We start from the raw sequence: 24,579 nt of genomic DNA on the forward strand, positions 1-24,579 counted from the left end.
AAGAAATGTTTTATCAACAATGATTCTACATCTTTATTATTTGAAGCGTACTGTATAAATGGGAATTTCTGAATAGTCCTTAGTCTCCTTATCTTCCTGTATGTGGTTATTGTAGTTTTTAAAACAAAAGGTCTCAGATTGCAAACTACACACTGTGACATGCAATTCTTGGAAGAAATTTTTCACTTTTAAGAAAAATCCTGAGGAGTTGGGAATTTGAATAAGACTAAAGCTGATGTTCATTGTATGTGCAACATTATTAAAAAGAAACTGATGTGCATGTACATTTTTTTCACTACTCTTCCACAACTATTATGTTAATATATCATTTCATTCACTTTTGCTAACTTAAAAAAAAAAAAAAAAAAAAAAAAAAAAAATATATATATATATATATATATATATATATATATATATATAGTTATCCTCACTGTGAATCAGCCACAGGAGAGAGGTTCAGCCTTGCTCTGTCAAAGCTCTAACTCTTAACAAACCTTCACATTTCAGCAGTAAACCAAGGTCTTTACAGTGAGTGGTTGTTATTAGCTAAATTCGTACTGAAGCACTCTATATCATAATAATGAAAACGTTTACTTAAAAAAAAAGTAGCTCAGAACATGATTCATCCATTTAATGCAAAAGCAAAAGGGATGATTTCACTCAAGTTCAAGCAAAATCAGTCTACCGCACAATCACAACAGTGTTATTAGGAACAAGCTGGTTTGGGTAGAAGAGTCAGTTACTAAAACTAGTGTTAGCCTTTTCCATTACCTGCTGCATCTCTTGACATAACTAATGGTGATTTTATGATCTTAGCAGCAATGTCTGTGGTGATACAAGCCCATTTTATATGTAGCATTATGGTCAGCTCGTGGGCCATAACAAACAAGGAAGACCTGAGGCAAGTTTTATTTTATTACCAAAGTGAAAACAACGTGACTCTTAACCAAACTAACAACCAAACAAAATGCCTGGCTCTAAAGGTGCGTTGGACTGGGGCCCACCCCGGAAAGGGCAGATGTTTTGTGGCACATGGAGACCCTGACCAGCTGTCTTCAATCTGCCATCAACCCCTGAACCTGAAACATAAAATCAAACCAGTTAACACCAAGAAAACAAGACCCACAGAGGCTCATGAAGTCAGGGCCATCACAGTAGCCTGCAGTGCTGCTGATTCTTACATTTGTTTTATATTTGGGGAATTTGGTGGTGTCCTGCATGGTGGTGTGGTTAGCATCATTGCCTCACAGCAGGAGGGTTTCTGAGGCCTTTCTGTTTGGAGTTTACATGCTGCATGCATACTTAAAACAGTCCCCTGCAGTCCAAAAACATGCTTGTTAGGTTTATTGGTGTTTTCTAATTTCTCCCCAAGTGTGAGCATGAGTGGCTGTCTGTGTTGGGCTCATGAGGGACTGTGAAGGACAGCATTCGAATTCTGCCATTTAGAAAGGCCACATAGGTCAAAACTAAATTTGACTTTAAAAGAATGATGAATATATGTTTATATTTAGGACAATATTTCGAACACCACCTTTCTGCCACAGTCCTTATGACACATAATGTTGCAGCACCACGTAATGGACTGTCTAACAAACTGTAATTTTAGTAAGACGCTAGAGAGCCTCTTTTTAAGATGTTCTCATTATTCGGTCTGAGTACTTTAAATGAGTTCAGCAAGTTTCCTATTTGAGGCTGAATAGAGCAGAGGGGTGTACATGGGGATTAGCTTGTGGTCAAAAGGTTGACTACAACACAGTAACAGACCAGCGGACCATCACATCACATTACATTCATGCAGCAGCCCATCTAGGAAGGTAAGCTCTCTTGTGCATACATCATACCAACTTTATGCTAAGAAACAAAGACATTATGGTCTGTAAAGTTAGTTTTTATAGACAAGTAAGGCAAATCTGTTTTGGAAACATGAATAAGTGTAAAATTTAATAATAATAAAGACTTCAGATGTTAATGGTGCACCAGCTTTCTAAACCTACTGTCAGTAATTTTCAAATACGTTTCCCATGCCATGGAGTACCACGTCAAAGTAATGCTACGATCCAAACTCACTGTGATCTACTGGGATAAATATTTCCGCTGCTGTTGTGTTTCAGGAATTCAGATGTGATTCATTGAATTGTGAAGTAACCGTTCTCATGGAAACTGCTCATCTGCTCAGACTGCTCAGCCTGTTTACTGGTAATGTTGAACTGACCGTATCACTTCTGCAAAGATAACGAAGCAAAGTTTTAGTTTGAATTTAAAACAACTAAAGCAAACATCTGAATCATGTAATTTTATATCAAACTGAATTACATAAACTGTGTAATTAGCTGTATAGTCATAGAAATGAAATATTTGGTAATATCAGTATACAGAAGATCAGCAACTGTAATGATTAGATAGCCCTATTGATATCCCAGCCTTGCAGCAATCCTCAAGATTTTAATCCATGAGTGCAACACATTTTATAAATCTTAAAATGTTACATAATCAGTAAAATTTCTATTTTTATTAGTTTTTCTTTTAGTTTTATACTGTAATAGAATAGAATAGAATAAAACTTTGTCATTTCAACAAAAAGTGCAACAAAATTTCAAAGAAATATTTAACAATATGCATGTCTGAATATTGTTAATGGACAGTCTCTTTAAGCTATGCTATAAAATATTTTTATCTTTGAAATCTTTTTGAGCTTATATATATATAGATATATAAGCCATTTGTGGTAAATAGCCTGATGGGATTTATTTTTGATGTGATGAGAAACTCTGAATGCTGCAGCAGAGGTGTTCGTGGTTAACTGTTCAGAGTAGCATTTCTCTGTGCATCAGAGTTTCCAGATGTGTGTCACATTTCATTTTCTCATTCATAACCAGTAACAGTGTCTCTAAACAGAACAACCACAAATAACATTTGCTGTCATGTGTAATAGTAGTTTAATGATAATGGTGCATTTGTTTGTGAGCTGCCTTTAAGAACATACAGTACAATTACACATTATAGGTAAAATAACAGTTTAAACAGCCAACACAATTAAAACTAAAAGTATCCCTATAATACTTATTTTCTACCTCCTCTTGCATTTCAGTTCTTAATCATGGAGGAAGCTGGATAATCAACGTACCTAAAACAGTTACTGCAACTGAAGGGAGCTGTGTGGTGGTGCCATGTCAGACACAACTTCATACTCGGGTCATCTGGTACAAGTATCATTACACGAATTATCCCGTAGTTTATGATGGACTTAAACCTCAAACAGTTGAACCCCAGTTTAAAGGACGTACCTCAGTGGTGGGAAATGCTGCAGAGGGAAACTGCACCCTGATGATTGATGATGTGAAAACAGTTGACAACAACCTAAAAGTTTATGTGTGGGTTAATCCAGAATCAAAAAGTACTCAGAAATTCTATGACCAAACCGTCACCGTCTCTGTCGGTAAGTTGTAAACTTGCATCTAATGTTTGGTGCCCTCTGGTTATATTAAGAAATATACTGTATGACCTAAATGTCTATAACTGAAAAGAAAAACATCTAATTCCCCACAAACATTAAACGTTTCTTTTGGCGTCCATTTGTTTTGACTTATAGAGAGAAGAACTCCCATAATCTCTGTTCAGAGACAGATAGTGGAAGGGGAGATTTTGGAAGCCAACTGCAGCATAAAGCACTCCTGCCCCTCCTCGCCTCCATCACTCAAATGGACTAAGAGTCCATTTCTGATTAATTCGAGTTCTATGGATTTCAACTCCGAAGCAGAGGGCCAGTGGCTGCACAGAAAGTTGCTGTATGGAATAGCTACACATAAAATGCAAGACAGCAAAATCAAGTGCTCTGCACTGTTCAGAACCATCACCACAGAAAGTCAAGAAGTCACCCTCAACATTTTATGTAAGTAAATGTAAGTTTGTTCAAAATAAAGCACATGGCAGAAGAGGATTTACTCATCTGCTATGTTGCTAGGCAGATATCTTACTGTGATTTCCTACATTTACAGATAAACCCATCTCTGTGGTGCTAATACTGGAAAAAAATGAAGTGATAGAAGGAGACAGCATCACAATGGAGTGTTCTGCTAACAGTAACCCCCCAACACATACATACTCATGGATCAGAAGACAAATGGGCAAGACCAGCCAAATAAATTCAACTGAAAACATAATATCCTTTGACAACATTACACGAGATACTTCTCTGTCCTGCATGGCTCACAATAATATTGGAGAGGGGCAGTCAGACTGGCATAATCTAAATGTTCAGTGTAAGTAAATCATATGTTCTTTATGATTTTAATGGTACTTAACAGTCATACTTGCAGATTTAAAGAAAACTAGGCCCTGCTTGGAAAAAGATTCGGTATATTAACAACTTGTCATCAGTTCCAGTTATGGATAAATAGAGATGATGTGCCACTTTATTCTTTCTATCAGGTATATTTGAAATGATAGTGACAGTTGCCAGATGACACTGGTGAGCCACTCATAGCTGTCATATGAAGGGTGCATGTTTTTAATAGAACTTATAAATGTGTATACAGCAAAATATTAAAGTAATAGCGTGTAACAATGCTGTCAGTCTCCTATTGAGCAATATATTGCATTTATATCAGTAAGCTTGTTACCTGAATGGGCTATCAAGGCCGAATATCTATATTATTTCAAAATTATTTTTAAAGTTACTACCTGCACACTGACCAGAAAAGTGTGTAGTTACTGACACCTGTAAATGTAAATTAACTCATCTTGTCATCAGCATTCCGCTTCCATGCAGATGAGAAAGTGTTTGGCATTCAGCAGTCAATGCGACATGACATCTACAACGTCAAATATTCTATTCTTCCAGGAAGCTGTATTTCATTAGCCACTTATCAATTCAAGCACATTTGCATATTTGATCTTTGTTTGATTTCTGAAATGAAAAACAAAGAGAAACAGAAGACAGTATAATAAATTAGTATATTAATTAACCAGATGTGAAGATGTGAAGCTTCACATCTTAAGCTGGAATGCTGAGAAAGAACCAAAGCAACATAAGGTACAGTAAAAGAGAAGCTTTTATATTCCTCAGTTAATTAACCAACAGAAGTCAGTCACAAAGTGAGAGTTATTGCAATAAATAGCAGTAGTTAGCCAGAATGAAAATAACTGGGATCCTGTCTGTCTTCTCCCAAGCAAACACCTTTTATTTTAACTGTAGCGTTCATATTTCTTAGAGTTAATTGTCATTCAAAATATCATTGAATTGAAGTGATAAACGGGTTCTGACCTGGCTTAAGATTCATTGATTAGCTTGGAAAGTGTTTCTGGATCTTGGTTATTATCCCTCACTGCACCCAGTTGAGACCAAGCTGTTCTATCACCTGCACTGCATCATCATGTTGCTGTTATTGTACATGATAACACACTGTAAACATGGGATGACTGAGAAGTTGAACTGCAGTCAGGGTTGAGTTCAGCCATGTTATGATTTTTTTTTATCTGTTTCATTATGAAAACCAAAAACAAAGAAGTTTAATTATATTTATTTTACATACACAATTTTAAATTAGCAATATTTTGTATTCCATCTGTCTAGATGCTCCGGTGATCCTACCCGAATCTTCCTGCAGTCAGAAAGAAGACGTTCTGCAGTGTCTCTGCCTCTGTGAGGCCTCCCCTAATGCCTCTATTTCCTGGATTACTGATGGAAATTACACTATTCCATCCTTATTCACCTCCATCTCCACTAGACAGAAAAATGTTGTGTCTGGGGAAATACACTTGCCAGTAAACATGAAGATTAATATATCATGTACAGTCTGGAACCAATTTGGCAATGACACCAAACAGCTGCACATTGACTATTTGTCAAAAACATGTAAGTTAAACTTTAGACGATTAACATGTTTTGTGTGTCTCATTATTATTGATGAACATTTTTTTCTCTTTGCAGCCTTTTGGTCATTGTTATGGTTAATGCTTCTGGGAATTACTTTGCTCTTAGGATGTGCAATGTGGACTTACAAAAAATACCCCAGAAACAGGTTGGTATGCTTTGTTCCTTGCCATAGTTTAGGGTAAGATTGTGTTGTGTTTTTTTTTTGTTTTGTTTTGTTTTTTTTTTTTATTTATTTATTTATTTTTGTCTCCAAAGCTCTCATCATTCTTTCAGCAATATTCAACAAGAGGAAAGGTATGGACCTCTCTATGGAGTTTTACCACATTACACACAAATCTTTGTTACAATGTTCAGAATGTTTCTGTCAAAATGAGCAGATATATTTTATTATCTAATTGACTCTTTGCTGATTAGTATTAGATCACAATATGAAGTCACATACCAGAGACCTGCGAGAGATCCCGAGGAGGGCAGACTTTCCTGTATTTATGACAATGATTGTATTGAAGACATGCAGAGATCAGCGGCGCAGCAGCAGCAGAACCAGAGAGGTGAAATACAGCTACTGGAAAAGGTCAAGTGAATTCTGCAGCTCATGGTTCACAGCAGACCTCCTCTCATTCAGAGCATAAAATACAGAATTTTGTGAATTGATCAGATTGCTTAAACATTGGAAAAATATTCATACAAGACATTTTAACTTACTACAGGGTGTATTGCAATATAAATGACTGTTTAAACAGCTGATTTGAGAGCACCTATGCTATCAAGTATGGTAGCATACACATAACCTCAGGATCTGTGTACAGTTTTGTCAAACTCATGTCAAACCACGTAAGCATTCAGACTTCAGTATGTAGTTCTGAAGAAAGGACTTGTGACATTCCAACTGTGTTTATTTCTTCTTACAGTGATGATTCATAATAATTTGGCCAAAAAGGAAATCTAAACAAATGCAGTTGCCATGCAACCAAAAATAGATTGTGTCGTAATTAATTTTACAGCTTTTGCTCATCCTGGTTTTAAGAGCAAAGTGAGATTTTCTAAATTTAATGTTTTTGGAAAAAATAGTCTTTCTAAAACAATGACCCCATCTCTCATGTCATGGTGTAGTTGTAACTTGGAATAAATGCAGGCTTATCGACTATTGGAATTCAAATCTCTTAATCTAATTTTACTTTAGGTGAGAGCTAGTGGGTAGAACTTCTTTGTTAAGATTTCACATTTAAAGTCACCATGTAGTGTGGGTTTGCATATGCCGATGTACACCCACCTCCACCATAACATCCGTTTATTTAAGTATGATTCATTCTTCCTGTTCATGTCTTTATATCAGCTAATCTTTGAACTCACAGCTCATCAAGCTACTGTGTCTGATTAAAGTCACTATCAAGAGGTTTCTCTCCCCAAAGCAAATTTTCGGGGGTTTTAGGGTTTTTTTCTTAGGTATAGCATTCTTAAATCTTTCCTGGCTCTGCAGGTAAGTAGATATTTCTCTTATGAAAGCAGACATTACAGATATTTGCTATTAAAATTTCACACCTGGTGTCTGGACTGCTAGTGGCTCATTTTATTGGACAGTGCTGAGTGAAAGAAGTCCCAAGTAACCAAAATTAAATTTATCCATTCTTATATAAACTAGAATAAGGATGACAAAGATGACGTTTTATCTGTATCAGCTGTATTTCTTATTACCTCCGCCAAGACGGAGGTCATTTTGAAAATATTTATGGTAAAATATTGAAATTCAAGTCTTTTTATCTGCCTTTACTTCAGAAGAGAGCTAGTGCATAGAGCTTCTTTGTTAGCTTACCACATTTAAAGTAAACTTATGCTGCAGTTTTGCATTTTATTAAATGATTAACTCCCAAATATCCACCCACCTCCATCATGACACCTGCTTGTGTTATATGGAACTTCAATGTGATTCACTTGTTCCTGTTTACATAATTTCATAGCAGCTAATCGTTTAACTCAAAACTTGTCATTGATTAATTCACTGAAAATAGGTTTTCAGGTTTTTTAATGTTGTTACTTTAAGTCTTAACGTTTTTAAATTTTCACTGGTTCAGCAGGTAAGTAGATTTTTATCTTATCAAAACAAACATTGCAGATTTTTATGCTATTGAAATTCTGCATCTGGTGTTTGAATTTGAAAGCTGCCTGTGGCTCAATGGAAGTCCTAACCATATCCATTATCCATTCTCATGTAGACTAGAAAAAGGATGATGAAGATGATGTTTTATCTGTATCAGCTGTATTTCTTATTACCTCCGCCAAGACGGAGAGCATTTTTTGGCAGCATTGGTTTGTCTTTCTGTCTTTCTGTCAGCAACATTACTTAAAACATTATGGACGGATTTTGATAAAATTTTCGGGAAATCTCAGAAATGGCATGAGGAACAAGAGATTAGATTTTGGGGCTGATCCGGATCTCCTCCTGGATCCAGGAATTTTTTTAAAGGATTATTGACTATTGGGATAATCTTACTATTAAACCTTCTAACTGAAAAATAATGCCCACAATCATTGGCAAAAAAAAAAAAAAAAAAAAAAATGACAATGGCTTGACAGAGGTCTGAGTGCTTCTAGTTTGTTGATTTAATGATGGCATTTCTAAAGACATGATAATTAAAAGCAGTTTAGCTTTTCTTTGCATCTGAAATAAACTAAATGTTTAAGCTACAAAGATGAAGCTAGCTATTAGCTAACTGTCTCTATCACCACACACATTTTGTTTTTTTGTTTTTTTCTCCTGCTTTAGGTCCATAATGGAGTCAGTAGTAAGTGAGGTTGTTCTCTCAGGTTATATTTTCTCCTTCCTGATTGGGTTTCCTGCCAACATCCTGGCACTCTACGCTTTCAGTATGAAGATCCACCACAAGCCTCTTCCAGTAGACATCCTGCTTCTCAACCTGACCATCTCTGACCTGCTCTTCTTGATCACCCTTCCTCTCAAGATGCATGAAGCAGTGTCAAGCATGAAATGGACTCTATCCAACTTCATGTGCGCCATAACCTCCTTCATCTTTTTCTCCGCAATCTACACCAGCTCCCTGCTACTGATGTCAGTAAGTGTGGTGCGCTATATAGGAGCGGCGTTCCCTATCACCTATCAACAGCTGCAAAAACCTGTGTATGCGGCTGTTATCAGTGCTGTGATCTGGCTGATCTCAGCAGGGCATTGCAGCATCACTTTCATCATCCAGCACCACCCATCTCTTTCCAACACAAACTCCAGTGTGTGCTACGAAGACTTCACTGAGAAGCAGTTGGAGATCCTCCTCCCAGTGCGTTTGGAGTTTTTCTTTGTGCTCTGCTTTGTGCCTCTTCTGATTTCTATTTACTGTTACTTACACTTGGTTTTGATTCTGAACAGCCATCCCAAAATATCCAAGGCACAAAGAAACAGAGCAATTGGCATGGCTTTGGGTACTCTTGCTGTGTTCCTTTTTTGTGTTCTGCCATTTAATTTGACTCATTTAGTGGGTTACTTTAAGAGGGAAAGCCCAGAGTGGAGGTACTACACCTTGCTGCTTAGCTCCTTCAACACCTGTATCGATCCCATCATCTTCTATTTTTCTTCCTCCATCTTCCACTGCACGAGCAAAAAATAATTTCAGGAGGCATTGGCATGACGCTGCACAGCTGGACAGACAGCTTACCAGCTCTAATCAAGAGTGAAAAAGACTTTTAATATTACCATAGAGAAATAAATGTTATTGATTATTCAACCTCAAATTATTACCAACTGTAACAAAACCACAAGAAGTCTTGTAGATAAGCAAATTGCAAGTTTTATTAATTTTGATGAAGAGATCAATCTTTGAAAATGTTATTTCCTTTTTTTAGCTTTGACACCTTATTTCCTGTTTACTTTAACGTGGTCCTGCCACTCTTCTGCACTCATGCATTCTGTAGGCACACATGTAGAATATACCTGTAAAACAACAAGAAAAAAGCATTATTAAAAGAGTTTGGTATTCATTAACCCTTTCAGGGTTCAGTGGACACCTATTTACATTTTGATGTGATGAACATAAAGCTATACATATATATTTTTAGAATATTTAGATTATATAAATGTGATATGTTACATAAATATTTTTGTAGAATATACATATATGAATGAATTGAATAAATAAAAGGGGAACGTGTATAACAACATTACTGTTTATGTGTGTAAAAGTAAAATATTGTATGTGACAAACATGTTTTCTGTTTTTTTTTTTTTGTTTTTTTTTATTCATGGATGAAAAGATTAAGACAGTGAGCATTTCTACAGGTGAAAGAGAAAATGCATCACAACAAAGCATTGCACAGAACATGTGTTTCTTTATGGTAAAAACTTTTCTTGTATAATTATTCATTTTGTTTGCATTTGAAATTGTATAGATTTTTAAAAGTTCAAATCTTGAGACTGCACTAATGTGCAATAGCACTTTAAGAGTATCTGAATAAATTATCATTTACACATTTTTATTACATAAGTTAATTTCAAATTCTATGATTGCTAATATATGTTATTATTGCCAATAAAACAAATGTATTTAGTGTGTCTGGAATAATGAAAGCTACTGACAAAGACGAGCAGAAATATTTCAGCAAGGTGCATTAATTGCACTGAATCACACTTAAATTTCTGTAAATGAACCAACCTGCAAAGAATGTCATGAGCAGTGCCACCCAGCCTAGTATGTAGGACCAGGAGAAACGCCAGTCACCAAAACGCTTGCCTAGGAAGTTCACCGTTACCCCGGTGTAAATGGCCATTGCAAGCAGAACAAAGAGAGCTGGTGTGGTAGAGAACAAGTAACACATTAAAATAAACATCCATGAAATGAAAGGAAATGTAGTTTGGATGTTAACTGGCCAACGTTTTTTATAATGTCAGCATTGTTACCAGCAAGATGTTCATGCAGTGGGGTGGAGAGTGAATTTAATCTGACATCAGCTGATTAGTGAATCCATTACTCACTTGAAACAAAGAACATGATCCCTGCAGCAAAGGACCGATTGAACCTCTCAAAAGCAGAGAAGTGAGCAAAAGAGAGGATTCCTGCGATGATGCCAGCAAAGCATGACATAGCAGACAGGATCATGAAAGCTCGGGTGGCATTCCAGTAGGCTGAGAAGAAAACAAGGGAAAGAGAAAATATTAAGAAACAACCAACCTTTGATTTGCATTGCAAATGCATTTAATGTCATTTTAAAAGTTGGTAGAAATTAACCTATTGCCTACTGTTACTGACTTTTATAAACCTGGAAACGGTTTCCATGACTAGTTGGACTCACAGAGAAACATTCATTAATGACTAAAATGACTGTAAACAGACGATCTCAAAACTGTGCACACTTGGTATAAGTGGAACGCAATCAGCTGTCCTCAGCTGGTATACTTCCATGCAGACAGATGAGAAGCATTTAAAACTGTTTTAAATTTCATGCTGAAAGGACCTTTTCAAAGCAGAAGATCAAGAATAGTGCAAATCACTTTTATTTTTATAACATAAAGTACTTCATGTCATGCCAGTGATTAAAGGTGCAGAATATAACAAAATCAAAGGTCAATGACAGAAAAATTAAATATATTTTTAATGACTGTGTTTCTATTGGTATCTAATCATTTTACTGAAATAACTGTTGTGTCTATATTCTCTTAAAATGAGCCATTTATATCTACTTTCTATGGGTCCAGTTGTCATATATTTATATATATATATATATATATTTCTGTATCTCTGAACGGACAAACAACATCTTAGCTCTAAAACTGCAGTACTGACTTTGTTTGATAGGTGCTAAAACACCTTTTGAGATAAGTAGCGCCATTATGGCCCATGTATGTTCTTTGCTTAAGATGAATAAAGAGACTTTCATCCATCCTCTACGTTATGTACTTGTGTACATTAGTCCGTTTTCAGGGACCTTGGGGATGCGTATCCTGACAGAGCAAACAGAGTAGTCCCACTGGAAACTGTGGGGCAGTGATGAGCAGTATAGTTGATGTGGAACCCACAACAAAAAGAAGAAGCCACAACATTTTTAATGGCCACACAGACCACTGACATCTCCTACACTGCTTCCTTTTATGTCTCTTCGCGAGAATGTACATTATCATGATCTTCTCCATCATTGCCATGTTTGTTATTGTCTGAGATTGATGTCAGAAGCTGCAAGATGTAGATTGTAATAACAATGATATCTGGAATATAGTATATATATTTTTTTTTTTTTCATTACTGTCGTCATGCTAATCGGCTAAATGCACTTTGACCACCAAGACAATCTATGACCAAATGAGAATCAAGAAATTTTTCCTATTGCATTTAAAAAATAAAGACAGAAATTGTAGTTTTCTGTATATCTGTTTTGAACAGATAGACCTTGACTCTGGTGAGCCCTGTTGTAGCTGAGAGGGCCTGAAGTTACAGTTTTAAAGTCCACAATCATATTTCCCTACTTACCAATGCTGTCAGTCTGCATGTAGCATTTGCCAGACATGCAGTATCTCCACAGGCCCTGATGGGCAAAGCTGCCGGACAGACGGTACTGCATCCAGTAATCTGTGGCTGTGGAGACCACCAACAAGATGTTCCCCACGATGGCACAGAACAGGCCACCTCCCATGAAGCTGTACATCATGAGTGACACTATGACGTCGGCCAAGGCTTTATGCACTGTGCAAAAAGGTAAGGAGGTGGAAGTCAGTAATGTGAGGTTCAAAGTTGCATAATAATTTTCTACTTTGTTCAGCTTTTAATTCAGCTTTTGTTTGAATTTGTTGAGTCTGTCCGCTGTGTTCATCACAAACATCATTCTGTTGCCTGGATTTAAGAACTCCTCTAAGATTTATATTTCAAGAACAGCTGAGGCCATTCAGCTAATGTTTGTTCCCTATTCTCTTTTTCCGTATGCCTTTTTTTTCTAATCATGACTTAAACTCCTTACAAACAATGTTGAATACAATGCAGGTCACCACCTACAGTCATAGTACACCTGTAGGTGGGCACAATGACTTATTGCATTATCATTTTAATTTTCCTTTTCATGTTAATATTAGGCCAACACTGTTTTATTAGCAGCGACATTTATAGTTCCCACCTCAAGAAAGATGTTACCTGAGGTTGTTTAAGCCTGTATTTAAGTATTTGTGTTATTTATTTTAGGTATGCAGCTAGCTAAATAAATAAAGTTTAAACTGTTATGAGAGCTTTGGGCCTACACACAATGAACATACTAACCATAGCAAAGAAAACCTAAATAGAAAAAATAGCCTGATAACATGACAATGCAACAAAATGCACAAAGCTGTAACAGGAAATGATGAATGGAAAATATTAAACCCACAAGCAAATATGGGTTAAATGATGATATGTCAAACATATGTGCAAGCTTGGTCAATGTTGCGCTAAACTGTCAGAGGAAGCATACAGTACATCCTCCACACTTTGCAGTGCTGCGTCTGAATATCATACATTATGTACATTCCCTTACTTAATAGATACTTCTCTTTACATACAGTAGTACAGAAACAACACTCTTGAATGTTATAAGATTAAATTTAAAACTATCACGTATTTAGTAATTAGATTTTGATTAAACAATGTAACAGATATTTAAAATTGGAAAAGCAAATGGTGTGGGCTAACATCTTGAATGCGTATGGCCTTCAGAGCCTACATACAAGATAAACATTTTTTGATAGGCATGTGATGCTATCATTTATCCATTTTTAACTCCCTAGTTCGTTCAAAACAAATAAGCACTTCACATTGTCTTACCGGAATTCCTCAGGATAAATTAATCCCCTTAAGTATCAGCCTTTCCTCAGGGAAAGAGTGAGAGAGAGTACAAGCCCAGAGTGAGCAAAACGTCAAAGAGGAAGCCCTAGGCTGAATTCCAAAAGGTTATCCCCTCCACTTTTCTGTTGATGGAGGCAAAATCCTTTAAAACAATCAGCACTGAACAAATGCACTTGGGCTGGTGGGCCAAAAGCCACGTGATTTGTTCACATTGAACTACATGGGAGTATTTTGGGGGTCAGAGATGAGGGGAGGGGCGATGTTGGTAGGGGGATGGAAGGTTACGGGGGATCTGGGATATGAGGCCGATGCATCACAGTCCCCGTCTGTTGTTCTACCAGGGGTTCTGGAACTGTTTATATGCAAAGGCTTGCAGTACTGCTGTGGTCAATGAAACATGCTGAAACACACACTTTCTTTCAGTCTAGCAGGGGTGTGGTCATGGGGACATGTTTAGAACAGATGCATGACCAAAAAGCTGTTAAACTACAGCCTGCTTACAGGATGTGTTGTAATCATTCACACTGAATGTGTAATATTGCAGTTTTTTTACAGTGATAGTAAAAGGCTGACCACTACTGCAGAAAAAATGTTCTTCACTTTTGTACTGTAATGAATTATTAGACTACTGTAGTGTTAAGATAACAGTTACAGCTATAAAATCACACACAACCTACAGCTCTGCCTTTGCATTTTCATAAAGATATTAATCATTTCACAGACACAGTGAAAAAAAAATATTAATGCAACTCCTATTATTAATTCTATGTTTTGTCATTAATTTACTATTTAATCATATTCAATCAGGGATATTTCTAAGTAAGTTAATACAGTAAACATATACAGCATAAAAACTGTCTTAAACACACTAGTACAATAAGCCTAATTCAGTTGTAATTTTTGATATTATTTTCCTAACACAGTGGTAAATAATGTTTACACAAATAAATGGTTATTCAGTGGAAGTGACTACTGCAACCACTAAGAATAACATTACAGCACCCTGTCCTAGCTACACAGCCTCATGTAAGGTATTTAAAATATTAAGCATAAAGGGGAAAAAAAGTTCAGTGCAACATACATTATTTCTATCTGGTTATTCATGCAATTTAAAATGTCATCCTTTGACCAAACATTTTGACAATATTCATATAGCTTGTCTTTAATGGTTCTATAGCGCCATCTGCTGAACAAAGGTATAACATGTTTATGCACAAGTATAGTGAATAAATGCTCACAGCTTCCAAATAACTTTAGGTGAATTTAAAGCAGGGGTGCCCAAATTCAGTCCTTAAGATCTACTATCCTGCAATTTTTTAGATGCAACCCATCCATCCATCCATCCTTTTTCTGCCGCTTATCCGGAGTTGGGTCGCGGGGGCAGCTGCCTAAGCAGGGAAACCCAGACTTCCCTCTCCCCGGCCACATTCACCAGCTCATCCAGAGGGATCCCGAGGAGTTCCCAGGCCAGCTGAGAGATGTAGTCCGTCCAGCATGTCCTGAGTCTTCTGGGGCCTCTGTCCGGTGGGACATACCTGGAACACCTCACAAGGGAGGCGTCCAGGAGGCATCCTAACCAGATGCCCGAGCCACCTCATCTGGCTCCTCTCGATATGGAGGAGCAGCGGCTCTACTCTGAGCCCCTCCTGGATCACCGAGCTTCTCACCCTATCTCTAAGGGAGAGCCCGGCCACCCTGCGGAGAAAACTCATTTCGGCCACTTGTATGTTCTTTCGGTCACTACCCGCAGCTTGTGGCCATAGGTGAGGGTAGGAACATAGATCAACCTGTAAATCGAGAGCTTTGCCTTTTGGCTCAGCTCCTTTTTTACCATGACACACTGATGCAGAGTCCACATCACTGCAGATGCCGCACCAATCCGCCTGTCGTTTTCCCGCTCAATCCTTCCCTCACTCGTGAACAAGACCCTGAGATACGTGAACTCTTCTACCTGTGGCAGGACCCTATTGCAGACCCAGAGAGAGCACTCCACACTTTTCCAGCTAAGGAACATGGTCTCAGACTTGGAGGTGCTGATTCTCATCCCAGCCGCTTCACACTCGGCTGCAATTCGCTCCAGTGAGAGCTGAAGATCACGGCCCAATGAAGCCAACAGAACCACATCATCTGCAAAGAGCAGAGACCCAATCCTGAGGCCACCAAACCAGATTCCTTCAACATCTCTGCTACGCCTAGAAATTCTGTCCATAAAAGTTATGAACAGAATCGGTGACAAAGGGCAGCCTTGCAACCCTTTCGAACCAAATGAATGGCTTGTTACCAGGCTGCAGAGCTGGGAAATGAGCCATTTGATTCAGGTGTATTGGAGAAGGGTTGCATCTAAAAATTTCAGAATAGTTGATCTCAAGGACTGAACTTGGGCACCCCTGATTTAAATCTTTTGTCTCTTAATATCATTGCATTTGGCATTCTGGGATGACCAGATTTATCAGTCTTTTCAAGACTGATATGCTCTATTTACCTGTAAACCAGATGTGTCAAACTCATTTTAGTCCAGGGGCCACATGCAGCACAATTTGATTTAAGGTAGACTGGATCAGTAAAATAACAGCATGATAACCTATAAATAATGAGAACTACTTATTTTCCCTTTGTTTAGTTTAGAGAGGTACATTTTCAAGATGTTTACATTTAAAAGAATGCATTATGAACAAACTGAAATATACTGAGGAAAATAAGTGCAGTTTCAAGGATATTTTGTCAGTTTATCATTTGCACATGCATTAAAACTTACAAAATGGAGCTTCAAATTCAAAAACCCTTTAATCAGTTATATCTAGAGATTAAAAGTGATCCTGACCACATGAACTGACTATAATACATAATAATACACAATATATAATAATATAATATAATATAATATAATAAAGCTAACTGGTCAGACCTATTAGGAATGATTTAAAAGATACGAGTTATTCCTCTGTCTTATACACATATCTATCTGTCTATATATATATATATATATATATATATATATATATATAAAATAAAAAGAAAGACACCCCTCATGGATAAATTAAGAATTACATTTACTTTTATCAAAACAATTTGTTGTCTTCTATATCATTTTCACATGTACCAATCATTCTGTGGGCCAGATTGGACCCTCTGATGAGTCAATTATGACTCCTGGGCCGTATGTTTGACAGCCCTAATACTAAACAGATGTAAACCTTGCACCATTGGAAAGTAGTGCAAAACAAATAGATGTTACAAAAATTAAGTCATGTCAGGGCAATTGCGTGGAAATAAGAAGAGATTAAAACAGGCCAGAACTGAGTTAACTTTGTTTGCCCATTTATGACAAGAACTAAAGCCACAAACCGAAGCAGATCACTGTGGAAAACAGGTTAATACAGCAAAGTTTAACATATGCTGAAACTTTAGAGACATAAAGAAAACTCTTTACCTGTGCAAACATCACTGTTTGGAGCTGTTAACTCATAGGTAACTAAAACACCATCCTGGTAAGTAACTAAAATGTCAGAAGCATGTTAAAATATGCCTTGTGTAAAGTCTTTAAAGTATTTTGTAACTAAACCAACTAAATATAGAATGTATAGGAAGAGCTGAAAGTACTCTACTATATTTTAGAAAGAAATATTGTAAAGTTGAGATGCAAAGTAGTAATGAAATACTCAAATACCATAAAAATACACATATAGTAGCTACAACAATTAAATATATTTATTTTAATTATTTTATGTAATATATTATTTGAAATCAGCAGTATGCTGACATTTTTATGATAAAATACCGAACAAGTTGAAACAAATTTGTTAGTGCTTAATTAAATACATTTACATGCATGTCTTACATTCATTTGATATGAATAAATATTTAGTTTTATGATTAAACAATTGAAAAATAGTCAATTTCACAAACATTGATTGCAGATTATCTTAGTCAAAATACAAACATAGAGCATTTTCAAATAAAATCATAATATATATATAAAATCATAATATATATATATATATATATATATATATATATAGCTGGTATACAAAATATATACAACATTAAACTAAAATGTTGACTTTAGACTGTTGTTGCAACTCTAACAGGTGGTGGTGGTACAAATGTGGGTGGAGTAACAGACTTTTCAGAGGAAGCCTGAGGAAAGAAAAAGTTCAAATAAAAATACAAAAGTGAGTTAACTTGATGTGATTTTATTAGCAGATTTCCATGTATGATTTTTAGTTTGTAGAGAGATTACCTGCTGCAATCTGTAGTCAGGAAGAGACTTCAAGCCTGCTGGAAGCAGGTTACGTGGAGTGATATCTGGCTGGGATGTTCTTGCCTGCGCGAGACCAAATATTAACTGAACAATATTAAATATAAGCAAATGATCAAGTGTGTGTTCTTGAACTTTAATGTTTTATGCTTGAGTGTGTGAAGGTTTGTGTTTTTCAATATTCAAAATGTGTTTTATTATGTACAGTGCTTTACACAGATTATGTATGAAAAGTGCTTTTTAAAGTTTGACTTGATTTAACTGCATGATGAATTACACTTTGTAAAGTAGAAGTTAAAACAAATAAGGTTGTCTAATGCATGATATGTAAACTACCTTAGACCCACAAATTCCCCACAAGCTGACACCATTAACTTATCCATTTACTCTAAAGCTAACCAGAAGTTTATGTTAACCAGAGAATTAATTCAAACCTTCTCAATAGTTCTGGGGACTGGATATCTTGTCTGATGACCTAAACAATTAAAAGAGAAAAAAAATAAATAAATAAATAAAATAATAATAATAATAATAATAATAATAATAATAATAATAATATAGTTTATAGTAATCCCGGTCTAACAACAAACACATACCAAGAATGAAAAATTACTTAAAAACAAAAAAATTAAAACAGCTACAACTAGTCTGCTTATTCTGTTACACAGTATAATACGATACTGATGTGATGCAGAAGCCCCAAAGCCTGGTGAAGCAAAGGGGGCGTGTCCAATCGAAAGTAAACTAAAGAGAAAAGGGAGAGGTGGAGAAGAAGAAGAAAAGGAGGATACACCAAATATAAAGTAACAGCATTAGCTGATAGTGAACATGTCTAAATCAAACTGTACAAAATCTGAAAAGGGGTCGACTTGAAAGGCTCAAGGTGCAAAAAAGAATGTCACTAGCTATTACAGCAGACATAATCCCTTCAAACTGATTCCTCTGCTGTGCTTGTGTACCGGGACAAGAAAAGAGGCCCAATTAAATGGCCCAACTTTAGTTCAACTTAACTGTGCTTAGAAACATACTGACTCGGGACAGCACACAGGTATTTTCTTTTACTTTTGGGGGTTTTAACTTAACCTACTTTTGTTCTTTTTGCAGTGTGCAGTGAGGTAGATGAGGCCACCCAGCAGGAGCAGCAGGAAGAGAACGCATGGAATTCCAGCTGCAATACCAGCAATGGCAGGTCCACTCAGTCCATCACCTGGTATATGTGAGATGGAAAGTACTGTCACATCCAGGTGAAATAAGATTAACAGTTTAACACACGCTAACAAATGGCCATACCTGAACCAATTCTATGAACCACAGATGGCTCTCCTTCAGTCATACGAGCTTTGGGGATGATCCGAAACCGGTAAGTCAAGTTGGGATCAAGTCGGAAGATGTCTGCGCTCCTGGCAGAACCAGGTTTCTGCTGAATGGTGCGGTATACATTTGGGCTGCCTTTTATGTGGATGGTACGACCATTTGTACTCAGGAGATCTGGTCCTGTCATTTGGATGTCGAACCCTGTTAAAAAGTTAAAAAACAAACAAAAAAAAAAAAAAAAAAAACAGCTATCAAGTAGCAGCAGAAGCAAATCTCAATATTGATGCTCTCATGAGCCAATATTTATTTAGTGTGTGAAGCCTCTGCTTAGCTAGAGGCTTCACACACACACACACACAACATTTACACCCCTATTATCAGTTTTGCTTTTCAACATTTAGTCAGCATTCCTCCTGATGAGTTCTGCTTACGTGTACAAATTCCAAATAAGAAAGTTTTGTTTGTGCAATTTGTCAGTAAAGAAAAGTCAGCCTTGATCTTTACAGAACTGCTTTTTCCCCCCAATTATTTTCAGCCTTACCTGTAACAACAGACATAGGTGGGACCTCCCAGGTCAGAGTGATGATGGTTCCATCTTGATTAGGGAACAAACTGGAATCTGAGATTGATGGCCCTGGAGAGGGAGAGGGACTGGGAGTGAAGGAGAGCTAAGGGTATACAAAGACTGAAGAGCTTTGTTTAAAAGGGAAACATCACTCTCAGGTATTACTTAACTAGCTCTCTCTCTCTCTCTCTTTCTCTCTCTGAGGGCCCATTGTGCCTTGATTCTGGTCATGAAAGCAGTTCTCCAAATTAGAAGCTGAAGGCAACAGAAACCTTACTGTGTTTTAAAGGAACAAATATACTCACGCTGTTCTCAAGAGTAAAGGTGACCATTTATTATACTTAAGTATCACTTCAATAATCCAAAATATCCTGTTACAATAAGGATATTTCAGATTTTGAAATTTCTATTCAAGTTATTTCAGCTTGTATTACTGTTGTCTTTGATAAATGTTTGTAGATAAAATGGTAAGTAAATAACGCCAGAAAACCTGAGAAGCAGGTCATTTGAGTTTCTGAACCCTTTTCTGCATAACCAGAGCAGTTGCAAATTTATTTTCTGTATCTATGTTTACTGATTACCAGTTTATTTCAATACTTTTCCTTTTGCTAATAATACTAATGATTTTTATTAGTAAATATATAGTTGAAGAACATGGAAGATGTTTGCATATTTTTAGATTGTAAACTATTGCTTTAAATAAATGTACAAAGTACACTACATAATGTGAGAACAACAATGCATCATTATTTAAAACTATATAGCCACAACAGTTGTGCTATTTTAATGTTGCCAATTATTTCTTATGTCCAATTAAAACAGCTTGAGACCACACTAAAAATACAGGTCCAAAATAAAAACTCAACAGAAGCAAATAAACTAGTGATTACTAACAAGTATGACAAAATGATCCCTCAAACAAACCTAAGCACACCTGTGATAAACTGTGATGCTCAATTAAACTAAATGAACATACACATGTTCATTTAGTTTAGTTTTAGTAAACATGAAAAAAGGAGGTAAGAGGAAAAAAAAAATTAAAATAAATAAATAAAATAAGAGAATGCTTTGACTGATTTCTTTCTGAAAGCTGCTTTACCTTGTAGTTGAATTTCTCTTCTCTGGCTTCCCAGCAGGTTGCGACATGTGCAGGAGTAGTTTTGAAGGGTAAAGTTGCTGATATTGTAACCACTAATCTTCAGCTGGGTGGTGTCATTGCTGATCTGGTATGTTGTCCCATTGGTGACAGTTTCACTGCCTCTGGACCATGACACAACAGCCTGCGGGGAGACGTCACTGATACACTGGATAGTGACCACTATTTTGCCATTAGTATCCACTGTGGTTCTCATAGCTGGAAGGAACTTTAATGGACTACCTGGAAAACAGACAGTAAGGCAACTGTTCAAAGTCAAAGCACATGTCTGAATTTCAGGTTTGATCCAAAACCCCTAGGTGTATTGTACACAGGAGAAAAAAACTTACTTGCAGTTACATTGCACTTATTCTGTTCGACTGGGTGGTCTGCAATGCAGATGAAAGTTTTCTTGTTTAGGTCATTAGAAGCAGGGACAGTCAGGCTGAAGTTTTCTGCTCCACTGCTGGTGTTTTTTAGTGCTGGGAACGACAGCTGGGCATGCGGTGTTCCTCCTATCCACCCACACTGATACTTCAAGTCAGCATTATTTACTGACAGCACAGAGCACACCGGGCTGCCTAATGGCCGCTCTGTTCCAGACAAATACTAGTGTCATAAATCTGAATGACTTTGTCCACATAATCAATTTTATGTGTAGATATATTTTTAATTAATATGACTATATCTGGTAAGTAATTATAAAATCAAGACTACACCATCCAGTGTAACAATGTCATTAGACCCAATACAGATTTAAACTATACTGATATACAATATATTGAATCCAGTATAATACAGATGATAGAATTAAGGAAAACTGCTTTTCACATACCATAAACATTTATAGTCACACTCTTTTCACGTTTTTCTTTAGTCACTGCGTTGAGCAGAGTGCATGTATATACACCTCCTTGACTGATCTTTAGATCTGTTAGATTTAGGGTTCCTTCAAGGGTATCTGAAAGGACTTCCCCACCATAAACCCATTTAGAAGTGGGCTGTGGAGCTCCCGCAGCCTGGCAAGAGAGGCTCAGGGAGTCTTTTACCACATAGAAAGGTTGAGGTGGATGCGCCTCAACAATGGGCTCATCTGGTCCATCTGTAACAAAGTGTAAAGTGAAGACGTATCAGAACATAAAAAGAGGGTGCTAGACAGAGAATCAGAATGAAAAATATTCATCTTACAGAGCACAGTCACGTCAATATGAGCCGTCACTCTGCTGAAAGGGTTCCTCAGTGAGACTGCATACCGTCCTGTGTCACTTCTTTTTGGTTTGAGAATCACAAGGCCCTTTTCTTCCATCAAATAATGCAAACTGTTTTTTAATTCTATATCATTAAAATACCAAATCTGCTGCTCGACCACTCCTTGCAGCATGCTGTAGTTTAAGCTGAATTGGTTGGATCCTTCTTTGACTAAATCCGGTTGAGTGCTCAGAGTCAGATTCTGGATGATTTCTATGGAAATAATAATAATAATAATAATAATAATTAAATATATATAAACAAACAAACAAACAAACAAATAAATAAATAAATAAAGGGCAAGAACAGGTAGGTGGTATTCTAACTCAGCCAGGCAACTGTACCTGCTATCCTACCAATGGTGTCAGATTTTCCCTACTTTTATTTATTTATTTGGCTTTCATTGCACTTACATGGCTTGAAAGGCAATGACCTATTAGTGCCAAGATAAATCAGCAAGGGGACAGAAAGTGGTTCTTTTGAAGAAGCAAGTTCCTGGTGCTTAAATGCATACTTCATGCATTGGTGAATATTTCATACATCTGGATGAAATATAAATATTCTGAATACATTAATGGCTTTATAAAAATGTTGCTTTGACTTCTTTTGTTCAGATCAGGCAACCCCTTAAGAAAACTCTGGACCTCTTGTAAATAAAAAAAACTGCTTTAGAAATATTCAAATTTGCTAAAACATTGAAGATGCTCTACTTACAAACATTTCTGATTAAGGTATGTGCAACAAGAAACAAACAACGCAGAATGTTCTGATGAATATCCCAAAAAGCTTTAAGCCAAAAAATATCCAAACAAGACTGTCAGGTACTTACCAAATATTTTCAGAGTGAAAGTAGTTGAGGCTTTCTCTAATCCAGACTTTGTCATTTCAACAGTATAGTCACTAGTAAAGTAAAGTGGCACATTTATAAAGGTAAGGGATCCATCTTTCTCAATCCTGAGCACATCCTTGTAGCTGGTGGCTATGTCTGGAGGAAAGATGCTGTTTATAGTCCATGTGCCAACTGATAATTTTCCCTTGAACCAGGCAACCGCTGGATCAGTAGCACCACTGATAGTCACACCCAGAGTCACATTGCTGCCAGCCAATGCATTCACAACAGAGGTGCCAGATGGAGAAACCACCAGGTTAAAGTGGGCACCTGTTAGGAGGCAGAAAACTGATTAGCTCAAAGATGAAACACTATTTTCTTCATTCTATAAATGCTTATTGAGCCGATGGGCCCACTGGGACCATTTCCATGACTTTTACCAGTGAATGCCACGAGACTCATAAATGTGCAAATAGAGCGTCTGTTTATAAAATAGTATGAAAAAAACACAAGCCAGTGAAAGACTTATGACAGAAAACTGAATTTTTTTAATTGTCTGGAAAAAAAACTAAAGACAACAAACAATCTTCAGGTCTTTTGTCTAAAACGTGAACAAACTAAATTTGAAACTCACCTTGAAATGTAAAACTAAACAAAATGGCCAGAAAAACCGACTTTAATCTGTTATGTTCCCACAGCAGCCTCATTTCGGCAGAAGAGACGCGCGACTTCAGGTGCTCCGTAAAAAAAATAATAATAAATTTAAAATAACCTAATATGTCTGATTAGATCAAGCCACAAGCGGGGAGAACGTCCTTGGTGTCTCTGTGCCTGCCCGCGTGCGCGAGCAGAAACGCAACTGAGCGGGGGGAGAATAGCTCACCTGTACGGCGTCAAATCTGGTATTGAGGACACGCCCCTGAAACAAACACACACACACACACACACACACAAAAGAACATTACAAACTTTATTTCTGTGTTAAGGGTAAATACTAGGGTAAAATTAAATGATAAAGAGTTGAAAGTAAATCTATTTTAAATCTATTTATGTCTTATTTTAATAATGGCAGGCTATAGTTTGTTTCACCAAATAATTTTAATAATAATAATAAAAACTAATGCCAACTAAAAGGCTGATGTTTCAGTGCCAATGTCAATAAAAAAAATTTTAAAACAATACATAAGTAAAGACACAATTGGGTTGAAAAATTAATAACATTACACAATTTCATGACTATATTTGGTACTGTGCACTTTCCCTATAGTACAGTTCTGTAGAGCACAAACACTATACTCAAAAATTATCATTAAGATGACAATCCTTTGAGAAAAAAAATTATATATATATATATATATATATATATATATATATATATATATATATATATATAGACACACACATATATATAAAGGTAATTGGGCAAAAATGTTGTACAAAAACTAATAAAAACTGGCTTATATTTGGAAATTAACACATACTGCACGTTTGATTTGTACAGCTATACTAATGGGAAATAATCCAGTAAAAAAATAAAAAATATATTTTTT

At 36.5% G+C, this 24,579-nt stretch overlaps 3 protein-coding genes across 3 annotated transcripts; 1 reads left to right on the forward strand and 2 right to left on the reverse strand.

Moving 5' to 3' along the window:
* Nucleotides 1-7,256: 7,256 nt before the first annotated feature.
* On the forward strand, nucleotides 7,257-9,611 carry LOC121641867 (free fatty acid receptor 2-like). The gene is made up of 2 exons (XM_041988209.1): nucleotides 7,257-7,355; nucleotides 8,640-9,611. The coding sequence occupies exon 2, from the start codon at nucleotides 8,647-8,649 to the stop codon at nucleotides 9,490-9,492; it is 846 nt and encodes a 281-aa protein (XP_041844143.1). The 5' UTR covers nucleotides 7,257-7,355; nucleotides 8,640-8,646; the 3' UTR covers nucleotides 9,493-9,611.
* Nucleotides 9,612-9,736: 125 nt separating this feature from the next.
* Nucleotides 9,737-13,756, reverse strand: lim2.5 (lens intrinsic membrane protein 2.5). Its single transcript, XM_041988497.1, has 5 exons — nucleotides 13,660-13,756; nucleotides 12,343-12,555; nucleotides 10,854-11,003; nucleotides 10,534-10,668; nucleotides 9,737-9,815 (listed from the first exon to the last, which is right to left on the reverse strand). The coding sequence occupies exons 2-5, from the start codon at nucleotides 12,518-12,520 to the stop codon at nucleotides 9,754-9,756; spliced, it is 525 nt and encodes a 174-aa protein (XP_041844431.1). The 5' UTR covers nucleotides 12,521-12,555; nucleotides 13,660-13,756; the 3' UTR covers nucleotides 9,737-9,753.
* A 3,610-nt stretch (nucleotides 13,757-17,366) lies between these two features.
* On the reverse strand, nucleotides 17,367-23,897 carry vsig10l (V-set and immunoglobulin domain containing 10 like). Its single transcript, XM_041986867.1, has 12 exons — nucleotides 23,664-23,897; nucleotides 23,030-23,359; nucleotides 22,141-22,413; nucleotides 21,788-22,054; nucleotides 21,303-21,545; nucleotides 20,917-21,195; nucleotides 19,794-19,886; nucleotides 19,229-19,453; nucleotides 19,026-19,145; nucleotides 18,373-18,413; nucleotides 17,921-18,004; nucleotides 17,367-17,817 (listed from the first exon to the last, which is right to left on the reverse strand). Exons 1-12 carry the CDS (start codon nucleotides 23,734-23,736, stop codon nucleotides 17,743-17,745), a joined length of 2,103 nt encoding a protein of 700 aa, XP_041842801.1. The 5' UTR covers nucleotides 23,737-23,897; the 3' UTR covers nucleotides 17,367-17,742.
* Between the last annotated feature and the right edge of the window lie 682 nt (nucleotides 23,898-24,579).

Source organism: Melanotaenia boesemani, chromosome 6 (assembly GCF_017639745.1).
Source record: "Melanotaenia boesemani isolate fMelBoe1 chromosome 6, fMelBoe1.pri, whole genome shotgun sequence".
NCBI classification, from domain to species: Eukaryota; Metazoa; Chordata; class Actinopteri; order Atheriniformes; family Melanotaeniidae; genus Melanotaenia; species Melanotaenia boesemani.

Coding starts and splice junctions, on each gene's coding strand:
- LOC121641867 (XM_041988209.1), top strand. CDS start 8,647: ATGGAGTCAGTAGTAAGTGAGGTTGTTCTCTCAGGTTATATTTTCTCC.
- lim2.5 (XM_041988497.1), bottom strand. CDS start 12,520: ATGATGTACAGCTTCATGGGAGGTGGCCTGTTCTGTGCCATCGTGGGG. Junction 11,004..12,342: donor CATGCAGACTGACAGCATTG/GTAAGTAGGGAA, acceptor TTTTCTTCTCAG/CCTACTGGAATGCCACCCGA. Junction 9,816..10,533: donor GCTCATGACATTCTTTGCAG/GTTGGTTCATTT, acceptor GTTGTTTTACAG/GTATATTCTACATGTGTGCC.
- vsig10l (XM_041986867.1), bottom strand. CDS start 23,736: ATGAGGCTGCTGTGGGAACATAACAGATTAAAGTCGGTTTTTCTGGCC. Junction 19,887..20,916: donor AAGAGAAATTCAACTACAAG/GTAAAGCAGCTT, acceptor CTCCCTCTCCAG/GGCCATCAATCTCAGATTCC. Junction 18,005..18,372: donor TCCCCAGAACTATTGAGAAG/GTTTGAATTAAT, acceptor GGTCTCGCGCAG/GCAAGAACATCCCAGCCAGA.